General features: G+C 38.0%; 1 protein-coding gene across 2 annotated transcripts in view; it reads right to left on the reverse strand.

Annotated features, from left to right (window-relative positions):
• Positions 1-655: 655 nt before the first annotated feature.
• Positions 656-17,215, reverse strand: part of APOO (apolipoprotein O) — a 37,501-nt gene continuing 20,941 nt past the window's right edge. The window contains exons 7-9 of one of the 2 annotated variants that reach the window (XM_054083823.1): positions 15,220-15,327; positions 4,519-4,614; positions 656-1,521 (exon numbers count right to left, since the gene is read on the reverse strand). In XM_054083823.1, the coding sequence (XP_053939798.1) occupies positions 4,546-4,614; positions 15,220-15,327 (177 nt within the window). In that variant the 3' untranslated portion in view covers positions 656-1,521; positions 4,519-4,545. The remainder of the gene's footprint in view (positions 1,522-4,518; positions 4,615-15,219; positions 15,328-17,215) is intronic. The other variant, XM_054083833.1, reaches the window with a different exon arrangement.

Raw genomic sequence — 17,215 nt, forward strand, 5'->3', positions numbered from 1 at the left:
CTGTCTTTAAGCAAAAAAACAATCCTATGCCTGTATTTCAAGAGTGGTGCAACAGAACAGTTACAGCTATGACCAATATTTCCCAAGTTTCCATTCCACTATTGACAAAAACACGACTTTGATCCTCCCAAGCCTATCTGAATTATGTTGGCAAACTTAAAGTAAAAAACAAACCACATACCCACCCCAGACCCCACATAAGAACTCTGCTCCCTTTGCTAAATCAACATCCATCTTTACCAGCTTAAAACAATCATAAAAGCATGTTGGGGAGATACTGTTTTTCTGCCTGAGGCAACCACATGCTTTATGCCTGTATTAAAAAAAGAGCTGGCCTGTTTCATAATGCCCACACAGACTGGTATTTGCATTGCCAAGATCTGTTTGCTTTTCTCTAAAAGTTTGTGGAATACGCTCAGTCAGAATAACAAGGAATAACAACCATATTTAAAAGTATTCTGAATATGATTTACGTTGTATTTTCTTCCCTGTTCTTTCTGGAAAGTTAACATATAGTAAAAGCACACATCTAATTCCATCCTTCCCCCGTTCTTCACATTCATTGCTTAATGTAGGGACATTTAAGACTCAGTAATAGAGCTTTAAATGCTCTGAGCTACTTGGTTTACAGTAACTCGTGAAGCATCATACCCTAAAAGAGAGACTCATGGGAAGGGCAACAAATGATGAAAGGGTTTTATTGTGCAAAGATTTCAAAATGCTGGAAATTCTTTTGTATTTTCTTTTGCTTCACTTTTTCTTCCCCTCCTCTGGCTAGGAACAAGGAAACAGCCAAGTTATTCTATAGCTGGTTCCCACCACCATAATGTTCTGGTTCCCACTGAGCTGTGCATTCAAGCAAAAACAAGAACAAACATAAACAGCTCCATTCCCATCCGTCTACAGGACAGGAACTCACAGATGCTTCATTATATACCTCCTGCTGGCACTGATGAGGCAGAAGATTTGTATAGAAAGGAGGGGGAGACTCAGACGAAACACAAGAGTCATTGTAATTTTTCTCACTTTGTAATTCTTTTAGCTAAATGTTAGCCAAAATCCGTGCTACTTTATGCTTTTCCCCCCACTGTTAAAAAATGAAGGCATTGTCAACAGCATCTCGAGAACCTTTCACAGATTGTGCAAATGTCACATATGTAAGTTTAAGGAAGACCGGATGAGGGGAAAAAAACAGAAACATTTTGTGTGATTGGAATTTTATTTTATATATAAATAATAACAAGAGACTGAGGAATTCTGAGACTTGCTACTTGCAATGGTGATGCTGCAATGGGACAAGCACTGGCAGACTTGAGTCTCACTGCAGAACTGAGGACAAGTTTTCAAGACTGACCCAAAATACGTAATGTCCTTTCACAGATTCCATACCAGAAGCGCAAGCAGCACGTTGTCAGTCTTTCCTGAGGCAGAAGGCAGATTAGTCACATTCAAAATCATAATGGAGTCAGATGGTTTTCTCTTTCTTGGGAAATTGTTGCTAATATCTGTATTTTTGTTCACCTATAACCAAAGAGAGGGAGACAGAGAATAAGGAGGAGAGGGAGCGACAAAGTAGATTAAATATCGTAGGCTTTTTCTTTCCATAGTCAAAGTGCAATTAAAACTTTGCTCCTCAAATAGATTATGATCAAATTGCCACATGAAAGAAAATTCTTCACACCAATTTATTTGTATCAAAGATATTTAACTCTTCATATTACTGACATCAGAGCACTAATTATCATGTCTGCTCTAGAGAACTCGATTCCTGCTGGAATCTCGATTCAAAACTCAATTCCCAACTGGAATCTTGTGTAATAAACAAATTTTCTCAAAGACAATTCTTTTGCATTCCCATCAATCACATTTTTTCCTAATCTCACTTATTCTGGTGTAAAGATAGGTTACTTTAACTCAAAGAAATGGAGTTACATAAATACAGAGCATAAACAGAGTGAAAATGAGATATGCAGTCTTCATGGGAAAACACAAAGCCATGTCACTTCTGTGCAATTCTTCAGCACAACAGCTGGATAGAATTAAAACTTGCTTCTCCCACGCTGGGATGTGGTTTCAGCTGTAGTTTGCATTTAATTATATAGACAACAAACATACTCTAACAAAGGAGGTGCAATGCTGCTGGGTTTTGGAATGGAGAAATGTTACTGTCTCCAACCCAAAGTGATTTTGTCCTTGGCTGACCACTCACAATTCAGAGACTCATGCTGAGGCAAATCTTTATGAGGAAAATGAGATGGCACTCATTTTAGCAATCATATTCAACTCAGAATATTGCCAACCGTTGAAAATGCAGTGAGACTTTCAGGACTGATCTCATTCAGCATAAACACACGTCTTTTCAAAGATCACAGCAGCATTCTGCAACCTTTGGGATCACCCAAATCCAAGAAAACATCTGGACTTGGGTACAGAGTTAAATAACTGGATTTGATTTCAAGCAGAAGTAACAAATCGCCACCCCCACAGAGCAGCTGAAAATTGATACTGAACTTCCACCATCTGGTTGCTCCAGCTCAAAAATCTAGTAGTTCCATTTATGTACTTCCTCCAGAAAAAACATGTGGGAAAGTCGGTAGATTACAAAACCAGCAGCATCCAGGTACTCCAAGCACCTGAGCAATTGTCTTCACTCTTGAAAAAGACAGACAGTGGCACATGTGCAACAGCAGCTCTTTCTGAGGCTTTCCTCAAAACTTACTGATACAGCATGAGTATATTTATGATTAAAATCCTGAAGAAAAAGGGTCTGGATACTAACTTTAGAATAAGTTTTCCTGAGAGCTTTGTTCCTTTCCTTCCACCCACCTGCTCCTAAAAAGACAATGCATCTTAGGCAAAACCCACCAGCATTTCAACAAATGAATAACGACCTACTAGGAATTGTATTCACACAATGCTGCTAAAAGAAAATAAAAGCTATTTACAGATTTCTATTTGTAATGAACCTTGTAATGAACCTTTGTAATGAACCTTGATATCTGTACAGTGTTTCACATAGATAATCAAAAGTTCAGTTCTCCTGGCTTTTTATAATTTAATAGCTCTGTCCTAGTCCACGATAAGCACAATATTTTAGTGAATTTTAGAGAAGCTTTCTTTCCTCTTGGTTCTCCTGGGTATCTTACTCAAAACAAAATTGTTCTTCCTATTTTTTTTTTTTTTTTGTAAATTTTATTTTACATGGCTATGTTATAAAATACTTGGAAAATATGCATTCTTAAAGACTTCATATTCATATGTCTGAAGGAAAACCTGATATACTCATCCAACGTACCTTTTTGTCTTTGTGAAAATTAGCTATAGCAATTAAAAACACATTAAGGGAAACAACATTAGAAACTAGTTTTGTTTTTAAAGCTGACTACGTGACAGTGGAACATTGCTGTTCATCAGACATGTGCATTCAACCATATCCGCAAACATTTGTGACTGGTGCTAATGTGTGGAAGAAAAAAAATCTGTGCAGTTTTCTAAATCCACACTCTATTCACCCAGTTGCCAGTTAGGAAAAGAAAGAATTTTACTGGTAAATGAAACACTGCATACAAGAATAAAGAGAAGTCCCTACAACACCAGGATTACTTTCTGATGAAAAGTAAGTTTTTAACATAATGTGAAAATAACACAGGGCAAAGAGAAGCACTAGAAAATGCATTCAGAAAAGACATCCTTTATCAACTCATGACAGAGTAGATCTTCTCTGATTTGCACTAAAATGCATCCAATTACACTATCATTAATTATATTAAGCCTCAAATACAGAGCAATTTCTGCTCTGTGAAACCGAACCAGCTCAAAGAAGTTGAGAAGGTGTTTTTGTTTTCCTTTTCTAGAAACTGTAACAATCACAGGACTTATTTGAGTTTAGGAAGCAGCCCACTGGCCAAATCAGAAACAAAACTGGCGTCTCAACTCAGATTTCTGGCTCAGAGAACTGGAAAATGCTGCCTCCACTTCCTCCACATTCGTTCCCAACTGATGAGGCATGTCTCCTTAGGGAGGTGCATCAAGAAAGGTCAGGCACATTGTGGACTGTTACAGAATGCAAGATAATGCTGTACCCTAGCACTGACAAATCTTTAGAGAGAAGTATCAGTAGGAAAGAAGTTTATTTCTCCTCCTTCATGCCTACAGAGGTGCAACAAAGAAGGCAAAGAGGTTTATGATATGGAGGACAGAAATGGAAAGGGAAGAAGGGAAAAATCCCCACTACATTACACCACCTTAACAAAGCCTTCCTAAATTAATTTGGAACCCCTGGGGGAGACATACACTTACTTGCTACACTCTAAAGATGAAGAATTTAGGTAAGTTAAATAGCATTAAGGCTCACACATTCTTGAGAAATGTTAAAGTGCACAAAACTATTAACTCTCTTCCCCTCTTTCTCCATCAATATGAAGATAACTACAAGTCAAACTTGTAAATGTTCAGCTTTTCCAGGTTATTCTACTTTGCTGCTGTAGCCACATACTGTTATCAGTCTTTATCCTTTACCTGTTTGATGCCAAGTGATCTGGTGTTCTACTTCTGGGCACGCTCTTCATTTGAAATAGCATGGATTTCCAGGGGCTTGTCACCTTCTGCATCACCCTGGATGAGAGAAAAATATGCACAAAATTTCAGTTGAGGCAATCCACGATTACTGTTTTTGCTACGACAGAAACCCTCTTCAAAGCTGAAACAAAAACTTCTTGCAAAATCAAGTGTTTTATGAGACTAATTCAGTGTAATATAATCTTCTTCCCAACATTTTCTAGATTTTACTCTTCCTGTAGTCAGCTGAGCAATAAAGGATTTGAAAGAACAAGTAGTTCAACAGAAATGTTTTAATTGACTCATTTTGCCTGCACTAATAACAGCATGAATTCCCACAGAGGAGTTGCTATTTTGCATTCTCTTTCTGTATGGAGTTATACAATAGGCCTCTTTTAGCACATATCCTTTGAGAGAGGGTTCTCATACTTTCCCCAAAATAAACGATCAAGGAAGGAATACAGGATTGTTAGTGTCTGGTCTATCTATGTGCCAAGTATTCCATAACAAACAGGCATTTGATTATAGCTTTAAATAGATATCAATAAAATACTTAAAAGGCCCCACACATGGCTGAAGGGGACTGAAGCACAAGACATAAAAGGACAGGCTGAGAGACATGAGTCTGTTCTGCCTGCAGAAGACCAGACAGAGAGGGAACCTAATTGCTATCCACTGTTCCTTAACGGGCATTTACATATTTGGATTCTTTAATGGGCATTTACATATTTGGAAGAGCTAGGCTCTTCTCAGAGGTTCACACCAAAAGGACACAGAGACATAGTAAATTTCTATTAGAACCAAGAGGAAAAAAGAAAGCATCACACCTCTGGTCAAGCACTGGAGCAAATTCTCCAGAGAACTTTTCTGAATCTCCATCCTTTGAAATAATCAGTGCTTGACTGCACAAGCCTGAGCCACCAAATCTAAGTTCAAAGCCGTCTCTGCTCTGAACAGGCAGCTGGATGAAATGATCAGAGGTTGTACCCCGTCTCAATTATTCTTAAATTCTACACATGAAAATAAAATGGCATTTTCTTTTCATTCTAAAAAGATATATTTACTGATATGACTTAAATGCGATCGAAAAAGTAACAAAAGAAGCCAGAGGAAAGCGGAAAACAAACATCTCACAGAATGGGTCAAATTTATGTCTCAGCACAAATTAAACACTAGGAGTAAGGCACTGAGTCTATGAGACCCTGCACGTGCTGAGACAGAAATATGGACTCAATACGTCAAGATTCAATTATGAAGATTAATTCTTAATTTCTTATTCAAAATATACCGAGCAAGACATTTAAAAGGTAATTCTTTCTTTCAAAAACCTGTTCTGTTTTAATCACTCCTCCAGATATTTCACAGTATAGGAAATCACATCCACACCCTTTTCAAAATAATGATCTACTCCACAATTTTTCTTGTACAGGAACTAAGTTATGACATTTTATTATAATTTATAGTGAATAATCTGACTCATAACGCCTCACGTCAGGGATTACTCAATCCTGAAAGAATGAACTAAAAATAAGTTGTTCGCAGGGAGTTCTATGTTTTCCCACTTGCTGGTTTTAACTCGTAAAAGGCAAATGACATCTAGGTGAGACTTTTTTTTTTTTTTTTTTTTTTTTGGTCCTGAAAGAGGAAAAAAAACCAAAAGCAAAACACATCACAAACATACAGGAAAGCAGGGGTCTTGTTTGGTTCTTTTGTTTGTGTGAGCTGAGTACACAGGGCTTGTCTTCACTAGATCTGTTAAGCCTGAGTTATCTAATTCAAGCCAATCCACCGCTAAACTGTCATTCCTCACACAAACTCTTTTGCTGAATTAGGAATTAAGAAGTTCTTTTAACTCCATCCACTGTATGTGTCCACTACATAAACAGTGACCCTGAGTGAAACCAACCAAGCAGTAACACGAGTGGGCAGAAAAGGACAGCCTTTGAGCTAACACAGGGCATAACCATACCTAATTTTACAACAAAACGTCAAGGTCCTCTAATCACACCCAAAACCAGATCAGAAGCAAGAAAATGCATTTAGACCAATGATCCAGAAGACACGCCACCTCTGCACTATGATGCCCTCTCATAATTAGAAGCAGGCACATGTTCAAGTCAGTCTTTCTACCTTCTGGCTCAATACAACCACTCCATAATGTATGTGGGTGGCCAAAGGAGTTCACACGTCGGACTGCTATCCCTCAGTGGAAGGGGAAATATTTTGCAGCATTCTTGAGCATCTAACAGTTTCAACTGAAAGGTGACTGATAAGAACTCATAACACATTCGTGAAGTGTTCAATACATTTGGATTCCATGGGATTAAAAAACCCCATTATTTGAAATTGAAAATAATATTGGCGCTAAGGGGACAGTACACAATGATTTTTGTTAGGCATCAGTATGAGTGATTAAAAGACACCCCCAGCTTAGCTCACAGCACCTAGTAGAGATACACTGAGATTTAATACTAAACTTAAAAAAATGCAACGATTTCTCTGAAAATTTTCCTTCTATACAGAGAAAAATGCCCCAAAGCAATCTAGCCTAGTGTCAAAACCACAGATGTGGAGTGGCTTTTTCCTCGCGTTACAGTCTTCTCCGATGCAGAAGTTAGTTTCCGTTGCTCCCTCCAAGAAAGCCTTGCAGATGGGCAGGTGCATTCTACAGTGGCACCTAATCTTAGAAATTATAACTCCAAATGTGGGTATACATCTCGCTTATGCTCATGGAAAACTCTGGAAAGGTAGAGTCTGGCCACCAGAAATAAACAACAGCTGCAAAAAAAAACCCAAACAACAAAGCCTCATCTGGGCTCAAAAGTTAATAATTTACCTTTCCTTCTGCCCTCTCTTGTTTGCAATGTATTGCTTGGAAACGTCACTGGTTTAACTTATTCATCCTCTCCCAGTTAATTAGTAACTTACTCTGCTCCTTTCATTTTCAGTTGAGCTTGAATTTAACTGACCTCTCAGAAATATTAAGGTTAAGGGAAATGAGGAGATATGATAAATATATTCATGTAGGACTTAGATATTATCGATAGTTGATGGTGATAAATAGAGTACTGTATTAGGAATATAATAAGAGCGGGCATTGGAAATCAATCTTTATGACAACTACAAGAATCCTCCTCAAGTGTCCCATGTATAGCCCCTTCTATGGCTGGTTTAAAACCCAGTCCAGCTGAATCAACAAATTGTGAAATAAATGTCAGACTTAGAACATAGGTATTAGATTGGATGATAACTGATGATTAAAAGGTCACTTATTTTTGAGTATAGGCATAGACTAGATATAGGTAAAAGTTAATGGAACAACTCGAGGTTTTTCTTTGAAGTTTAAAGGTGAATAGATGTGTCTCAATTGAGAAGATAAGTGACTTGCATGACTGGGGGAGGAACACGACTGGTTGAAGCATCACTTCTGAGCAAGAACCAAAATGAGAGCATGAAGATGAATTATCAAGGTGGACTTTTGTGGACTTTCGGGTTAATGAAGAATAAAGAACTAGGAGTGCATGGAAAATCACCAAGAACTTTTCAAAGAAAATACCTATTGTATAATGCTATGTTAAAATATATAAACATCTGATGATTTTGTGTGGGCCTTTGCCACTCACTGAGGTGATGGCCCAACTCTGAGTTGTGAGTAAAGCAAGCCTAGAGTTACCCACTGTCTGGTGAAAATCCTTTAACAGTTTTTGACACCCCAGATGGGACTCTGGGACACAAGAGATCAGAGCCAGATATTCCCCTGGACAGACCTGTTTCCATCCCTCGAATTGCTAGCAAAAAGCAGGTGAGCTCACCTAGGAGACTTGGGGTTGGGTAATTCCAGACAGATTTATGCTGGGAATCTCTTATATTTAAATTTGCAGAAATCTAACATCAGTCAACTGTGGTACACTCTAAAAGGATGAGAACGACACCCAGCATGGAAAGCGGGATGCCCCTTGCTGAGGTTTTAGAGAACTGCAAAAAGATAACCACTGTCTGGTGAAAATCCTTAACAATGAAGCACTTTTAAAAGTGTTATTCTACGTTGCCCTAAAAAGTCCAGCTTTCTGCGGAGTAGATTCTGTCTTTTGCACTTCTAACACACCCTAAATTCACCACTGCCCATACTAAGGACCCAACCCAAAAGAAGTAATAATTTTTACAAGGTTGACTCTATTTTTGTTCTTACTACCGAAGAATAAAAGGAGAGCATATAACAGTGAACAGTATTTTCTGTCAGAAGCAGATGTTTATCTTTTAGTTCATATTAACAAACTGTTGCTTGTCTGTTCAAAAGTCACTGAGGACAAGCCTTACAAGCATCTGCTGTAGAAAGAAGCTCTCTCAGCTGCTTATGTTGTGTTTTAAAGGATGCTCAAAACACAACTTAGAAACTCTCCTCTTAAAACACAGTTTAAGGTTTACTATGATTGCAATCTATGATGATAACAGTAAAGCTCCCCAGTCAACACGATGACACTACAACGTCCACCAGAGCTTTCAGGTGAGGAAAGTTCAGGTCCGCAGTTTCTTTGATGCTTGTTCTGAGCAAATGCAGGAAACTTGCACCCAAAGCTGAGCAGTCTTTGCATTTGAAAACACTCTGTCACCAGCCAGCACTTAGTAAAACACCCAGAAATAGCCATATAGATATATTTTTAATATATATGTATTTTTATGTAATAAATAGATATATGTAGGTTAAAAATAGATACATGCTATATATTAGCATTGATAAGTCACAGATGGTGTCTATCAACAGATCCAACTTAGTGTCAGGGGAAGAAAGAGAATCCAGAATAATTGAAAACACAGTAAAAGTCTTTGAGTGGTATAAGGACAAGACAAAGTGAGAACTAAGTAAAGAGAATTGGTTTTTTATGTGTTTCAGTACATACTCGCTCACTGGCTGAAACAAAACCTGGGTTTAAGTGACTTGATGCCACAACACAAGTCCTTATCACTTGAAGATGAAACTGTCACAGTATGAGAGCTAACAAGCCTACAGCACAATGCAACAGTACAAATTATGTAAGTAGAAACCAGAGGCAGAAGAGGAGAAGCATAAAGGCTGCATTTCAGAAAAATAAACATCAAATGAGCAGGTTGAGAAGCAGGACCTGATTGTTAGAAACTTACAGCTCGTATGCACTGAACTGTGGGTCTGAAATACTGATCTTTAAGCAGTGTCCTGTAAAGTTACCATTTGTATAGAAAATCACATTCTTTAAGTTTATGTAGTTGCACAAAATCCTTAAGCTGCTGTGGTTCATCCTTCCCTCCTACATAAGGACAGGTTACAAAGCTGATAAACTCAGCCAGTATTAAGCAGATTGCTGCGGGGAAGAATAAAAAAAGGAAAAAAAGAAGCTGGAATTCACTGGCTTAATAGTTCACAGCTAGCTCAACACTTTTGTAGGCACTGGAAGGCTAAAAAGTGTAGAAGAAAAGAAATGTAGAAAAGATAATCTTGCATCCACTATGACATTACTGTCAGATCAGAGGGACCAGTTACTCACAAAAACAAGCTGAAGGCAATGCAGGGTATTAGCCTTCATAATTGCAAACCCCCAGTAATGAAAGCTGATGCCGCCTAAGGCAACTCAAAAGGGTTTAAAATAAACCATTCTAAAAAGTGTATCTGTGTATAAAAGCATAAGTTGGTATAATTCTCTACAAATTTTACACACTACATAAAAGATCAACAAGGTTTGAGCGACACAGCTTCCATTTCACTATCACTTCCCCCTAAAGATTTACAAACTGATAATACTAACACAAAGTCTTCTGATTTTTCTGGAACTCCTTGTGAGTAAAGATCATTCAAGTAAGCAAAAGATTTTCAGAAGATAAAACCCCTAAAATACACCTAGCTTCCCTACAAGTTGGGTACATTTCTTCTACCATCTCCTTTACCTGAGTAAAGAAGAAAATTCCACTATATATCGAGACAAAGCATACAGAAGCTGAACAACTACTCCTGCTGTTCCTTATTAAGAGAATGTTTCATTCTTCTGGAAATAAAAAATGTGAACATTGATTTCTACATAAGGTACTTGTGTAGTTGTAGCAGAGGGCTTTCATCCTGACATCCTGAAGAGCTGGCTCTTCTGACAAGCCAGCTTCAGGATACCAGAATGTTATACTGCAAACAGCATATTCCAAACTTTATCAGACAAACTTGCTCTGCGGAGAAGCTCCAGCCACCAGCAGAAGGTTCTGGAATTCATCTTTCTTGGCAGAACTCAGATTTCAGTTGATATGACCTCAATTTGGCACAGGTTATTGTTTCATAAAACCTTCAGAAAATTAACATACCACATCTATTTTAATGACATATTGCTGCACAAACACTAAGTTATGCACAGCTGTGGTACCTAGGACTATCAAACAAACTATGAGCAACACAACAAATTAACACAAGCCAAGAAGAGCCACCCATGTATTGCTTGACTATTTGCAAGAAAAAACAACATCTTTTGCTCTGGCATCGTTTCACAAAATGGGTTACATCTGCTGTAACAACAACTCAAGAGTAAGATTTATATGTGCCTTCATCAGTTAATTAATCTAACTGCCTACTATGACAGCAAGAAATATACAAAACCAACTCAATTCTTTCATAGGGCTGTGAAACTATGACAATAGTCCCAGAATCTATCCTAGAATGCTTTTCCAATTTCAGCACACAATAGTTAAAAGTATTTGTTTTCTTCCATGACCCTTCTGTATCAGTAAAAGCTCCAATAAAAATGCAATTTATATTTAGAACAGAAATTCTTTTACCGGAAAAGTTGATACTGATTTGGTGGCTCCAATCATCTGTATAAACAAAAAAAATACTTTTTTGCACTAGTATAACCACACAGCACTAGAGACAGACTGAGTAAGTTTTTCTAAGGTGGACTTCACCTCTCACACCTCATGTTAGGGACACGCCAGTATTTGTATGTATAAAAAAAAGGTAGAGGCTTTCATTATTAACTGTGACTGGGGATAGCCTGACAGAACATCGCAACACTACTGGTAAAGAATATTAACAAATTTAGTCTCAAATATAATCAATCCAACCTTTTGGAGCTGGTTCTTTATCATTTGGCTGTAAAAATTAACTATAGATGAAGCCTCCTGAAAGTGCATTGTGACACAGCAGAACTAACCTAGCATCAGCAGCTGAATTTATGAAGCTTTAGGCTGCAAGCTGTGAACTTTCACCTAGGCACGATGAACTTATACTCAACTATTATGGAGTTACACACAAGAAGACCCCAGAGCCAGTTCAAGACAGAAAATAAGAGACCTACAACCAGCTGCAGACCTTAAAGATAAGAGAAGAGATGTCCTGCCTAAAGACAAGGAAAGAACCCAATAAAGAATAGGAAGACCTCAGCCCCTGAAACACCACCAGATCCACTGTTTCATGTTCAGCATGTGAAGAACATATACAGGGACGGGCGTGCAAACACACACACACAAACACACACAACTGTAAGGATATATTTGCCCAGGAATTTTTTTGTTGGGGGCCCTCTCCAGAGGCACCCAGCTCAAGCTGTAATTTTATGCTGTACCACCACTAAATCAGCCTTAAGTATTTACTGTCTGAGATTCTGCCTGGGGTAACGTGGGATAAAGGAAACTGATTTCTTTAACAACTATCTTATACACAGAAAAACCCAAAACAGTTAAACCAAAACAAAAAAACCCAAACCCCCACAATTTCTCAACTATGTTTTTTATACTGCTTCACCGAAGCAGACCAAAGGAAGTTTCAGAGCAGACTTTTTCCATTAGAAATATTTTTCAGTCCACATTCTAGTGACTTCAAAAGCATGTGACTTCTTACAACTGCTGTTCAGTTTCTCTAGACACCATAGAGGCAATACCCTCTCTTTAACAACTCCAGAGGACAAAGAAACAATAAGACTGTCTACTCCAGTGGTCAGTGAACATCTGAAAAGCAGGCAATTTCATAAAGCGCACAGTGCTTCTTCCTTTGAGTCACAGGATTTTTGTTTTTTGCCTAATCTATCAAGTGGCAACAGTTAATGCTAAACAATAATTGATCAGTTAGATGAACTTCAGGAGGAAACCATTTGATGGCAATACACTCCTTTGTGCAAATAACATATTTTGGCAAATAAGGGATGTGATTTAAAGATTCCGTAAGGAGGAAGAGAAAGAAGTGTGTTTACTTAGTGGTCTCTGCAATTTTGCAAGTCGTTTGTTTTTCTGCTGAGGTAGCAAGTGCTTGAATAAGCCTCATAATAAGATGAAAGCTTCAAAAGTTTTTGCCCTCCAATAACAACCACATGTTTCCTTTTGAAAGCCTGGGACACAATAAAATAAAAAGCTCAGCTAATTTTTACTGATGCTGTCAGTTTGTCTTTCTGAAATATTTTAACGTTGCCTATATTTTGGAGATAATTTTTGATAGCTTAGGTTTCAGGAAAGGTACAGTATCATTAACTAACTCTTGTTTATTCAAAGAGCTAGACAAGTGCATTTACTGAGGCCCCTAGGGCCAATACCGGATAAGTAACCACTACTGAAAGTCTCTATTCTCCTAAGACACTGCAGCTGACAGGACATACAAGCATTTCTCCAGCCCAGCTTGATTGGAACTAGTCCCACACCTGGACCTATCCAGGGAACTTGGTCTCATACATGCAATCTATTCAAGTGCAATTGTCTCTCCAAAACACCTCTCTCTCAGCAGCTCTTCCCCTTATGTCTTAAGCCTAGCAGGTTGAAAATACCATGTTCTGGTCAGATAGGACTCCTGGTTTCCAACAACCCAGAAGCTATAAAGTCACTGTCAACCTAGTATGAACTGTCAGCAATTGTAAGCTATGGCACAAACTGGGAGATGCACAGTAAAAGACCAAAACCTTCTGCTGGTTCAAAGTTGTTTTCAACTCACCTGTCAGTTTTGCCAGGCTACATCAAACCACTAACATAAGAGATGGGAAGCAGGGTGCAGCTAGGGCAGGAGTTTGTATTAATAGAAGAAGCACAGTTGCTTAGAAACCAGGCATCAAAGATGCAGTAAGCTTAGAAGTGAATTTGAAACTACAGAAGCTTTATGTTACACACCTGAACTTTTATTTCTTTGAGCAGCAGTTAAAAAACATTCCCCAAAACCCTTATGTGCTCTCCCTGTCACACATTTAATCAACTCACACAGTTCTCCTGTCTGTTACACTCTGCATCACTGAGTCATTTGCATATATTTCCTCAAAGTCAGTCTGTTTATCTGTATCAGAGAGGTACAACTACAAAAATAGCTTGCTCCTGTGGGGTAACAGAAACGTCTGATAGATAAAAAACAATACCCTCAATAAGATATTTAACTCCAGAAGCTTTGGGCGGGTTATAAGTCATGATCAAGACATTATATAATGTAGTGATTCAAAGCCTCATCGAATCTGGTCTTGAACGCCTCCAGGGATGGGGCATCCACAACTTGTCTGGGCAATCTGTGCTAGTGCCTCCACCACCCTCACAGGAAAAAAATTCATCCTAATATCTAATTGCAATCTCCCCTCTTTCAGCTTCAAAACTGTTACCCCTTGTCCTGTCACTGCAGTTCCTGATAAAGAACCCCTCCCTAGCTTTCCTGTAGCCCCTTTCCAGTACTGGAAGGTCACTATAAGGTCTCCCTGGAGCCTTCTCTTCCCCAAACTGAACAAGACCAACTCTCTCAGCCTGTCCTCAAAGCAGAGGTGCTCTAGCTCTCTGATCATCTTTGTGGCTCTTCTCTGGGCTTTGCTCCAACAGATCCATGTCCTTCCAGTGCTGAGGACTCCAGAACTGAACACAGCACTCCTACTGAGGTCTCACAGAAGCGGAGTATAAGGGGAGAATCACCCCTCTTGACCTGCTGGTCACAGTTCTTCTGATGAAGCCCAGGATATGGTCAGTTTTCTGGGCTGCAAGCATGCATTGAGGGCTCACGTTGAGCTTCCCTAAATCATTCTCTGCAGGGCTATTCTCAATCCATTCTCTGCCCAGCAGCGACTGTGCTTGGTGCCTCACCAGAATGCCCAGTTCAAAGCAGATTCAAAAGAAACTCAATTTTTATTGACACAACTAGTTACCTATGATCAAATCTCCAAAACTGCGTATCTCTACAAACTGCTGTTTTTATGACTAGATAGTGACTTTTAATACAGCAACACACAATGACATCATCACACTAGAGCAAATATTCATGAACATTCAAAGGCAAAAAAAAAGGGAATAAGCTAGAAGAATATTCTAATTCTTCTCTTTCAAAGAGGAGCTATGTAATTAAAAAAAAGTTATTTCACATTTTTAAGATGGGGCTTGTAAAATAAAATTATTTTATTTTAAAAAAGCTGGTTCTTAAAGAATCAAGATTGTAAGAGCCTTGATCCCTAGCATTCCAACCACAATACTCCTACACTTCCTAATAAATGCTTGGTAGATTATAGCAAAGAAAACTTCCAAACAGCGTTTCTGAAAATTTAACTTGAAATAACCTTAACATTTTTCCACAGCTTAGAAAGATGGAATGACATCTTTGTCTTCAGAAATGAAAGTTGAGTCAGAGTGGGAAAAACCCCCCACTATAGTTTGTATATTCTTTACCTGAAAATGCAGTGGTAAATTCAGAATCAAGTTTCTCAGAATTCTCACCTTATCACTTTTTTTCACAGATTTCTTCTTCTTAGAATTATCCTTCCAAAGAGATTCTACAGCAATATATCCCTGAAGACTCCAGTCATACAGATGTGTACCAGCAACCTTTAAAACAAAAGATATTAGAGAGCATGAAGTTAATCTGGGAAATATTATTTTGCTTCTTGTTTAAGTGGAACAGTTTGCAAAACATGAGATATTTAACATCTTCCTGTTCAAGCTCAGGGTGTACAGTGGTAATAAACACCTTGAAAAGAAAAAGACATGAGGAATAAGAAAAGCCAACTTGCTAAAAAACTGTTTGAAAAATACCTGAAAATATATCAGCATAAAAACGGGTTGCAATAATGCTGCCTGGAAACAATTCTGGTTTCCTTAGTATTTTGCATTCAACAGATTTAACATATGCAAATTATTTCTTAATTTGACCATACTCATTTTAAAAAACAAAAAATAAATTGCCTACTTGGCTTGTCACTACTTTGCAATTTTAAGTATTCACTGCTTCGACAGAGCAGTTAGAGTATCCCTTTATTTCATTTTATTTGCTATTTAGAATACCAATCCAATTTACTGGTATATGGCTGTAATGAATAACCAGCTGTCAACTCTTCAAAACAGAAGAAAGCTAAGAGAGATGGTGTTTGCTATATTACATCAACAGGTAATTTTACAACAGGAAAAATTGCTAAGTCGAAGTATCTCCTGCCCCTTACATTATACGAAACTGTAATATTCATAGCATCCTTTAAAAGCATTATGATCTTAACAGCTCCAGGCTCGGGTCAGAAATCACTTGCACATCACCATCAATTTTTGTAACAAATAAAGAACAGCAAAAATGGACAATTTGCCCAACTTGCTATTAAACTAAAAAACCTAGGAAATCAAGAAATAAGAAGGTATCACCCTATCTCCCACAGCATGAAAAGCTGGAAAACCAAAACTCTGAGAACAGGGCAAGTATAAATGACATTTCTAAACCAGTTTCTAAATGTTTTAAGTTTTTTTCTGTTTCCAACAATTTGTTGCTTAGAGATGTCCTGAGCCAGAGATTTCTATGTGGATAATAGTGCCCAGGGAATTTCCTTCCTATGAACTTGTTGTACTTCCCCTTGAGCCCCATGCAAACATTTAGCATCCACAACATCCTTTGCCAAGGAGCTCTGCTGCGCACACTTGCTGCAAAGAACTGACTCCTTCTATATGAACAAAATCAAGTGCACCAGTTACATACCACAATGGTAAGGGAAGTGCTTCTGGGCAGAGATTTTACAGAAGAGGTTATTCAATAATTGGAATTAAAAGAAACCAACCAATTAAAATTAAACCAACCCAAATCAGCAACTATGTTTCCAAGTCTCAACTAAATTCAAAACACAGTCTGTTTCAAAGACAAAGAACTAGTATACTTGTCACCACATTTGACAATTACAGTTGAATTTTGGTTTTAAACAAGTTGATATGATGCACTGAGTTTTCCCTGTCTTTGAAGGTGATAAAGGTCATCAATAAAAAACACAGCAATTTTTCCAGGGATGAATGTGTTAGATCACAAACATTACAAGTATAGGCAGTTATCTTCTTTTTCAGTTTCAGGAGTTCATTCTCCAGGATATCAACAAACCAGTTCTGAAGGTCAGAGGAGCCCATGGCTCATCTGGAAAGACAGTGTGATCAGTTGTGCAAGCAGTACAAACCAATCAGGACTAAAAAATAACCACAATAAACAAAAAAAAAGAGGGTTTTTTTTTGTCTACAATGTTACTAATGACACAGTTATCAACATAAAACGTTAAACAACAACTATCCATAAGCCATTTCTTGTGCCTGCTTAAAAATACTTCATTAAAAAAACCCACTCTAAATACATAACAGTATCAACTTATAAATATTCTTATTACAGCAGTCATACAATCAACTGAGTTATGGATTGCACTAAATGAGAAACTGGGCATTCCCACTGCTGGAATAAAAGAGCTGCATCCCAAGG

The sequence above is a fragment of the Cuculus canorus genome, chromosome 1, assembly GCF_017976375.1.
Source record: "Cuculus canorus isolate bCucCan1 chromosome 1, bCucCan1.pri, whole genome shotgun sequence".
Taxonomy (NCBI): domain Eukaryota; kingdom Metazoa; phylum Chordata; class Aves; order Cuculiformes; family Cuculidae; genus Cuculus; species Cuculus canorus.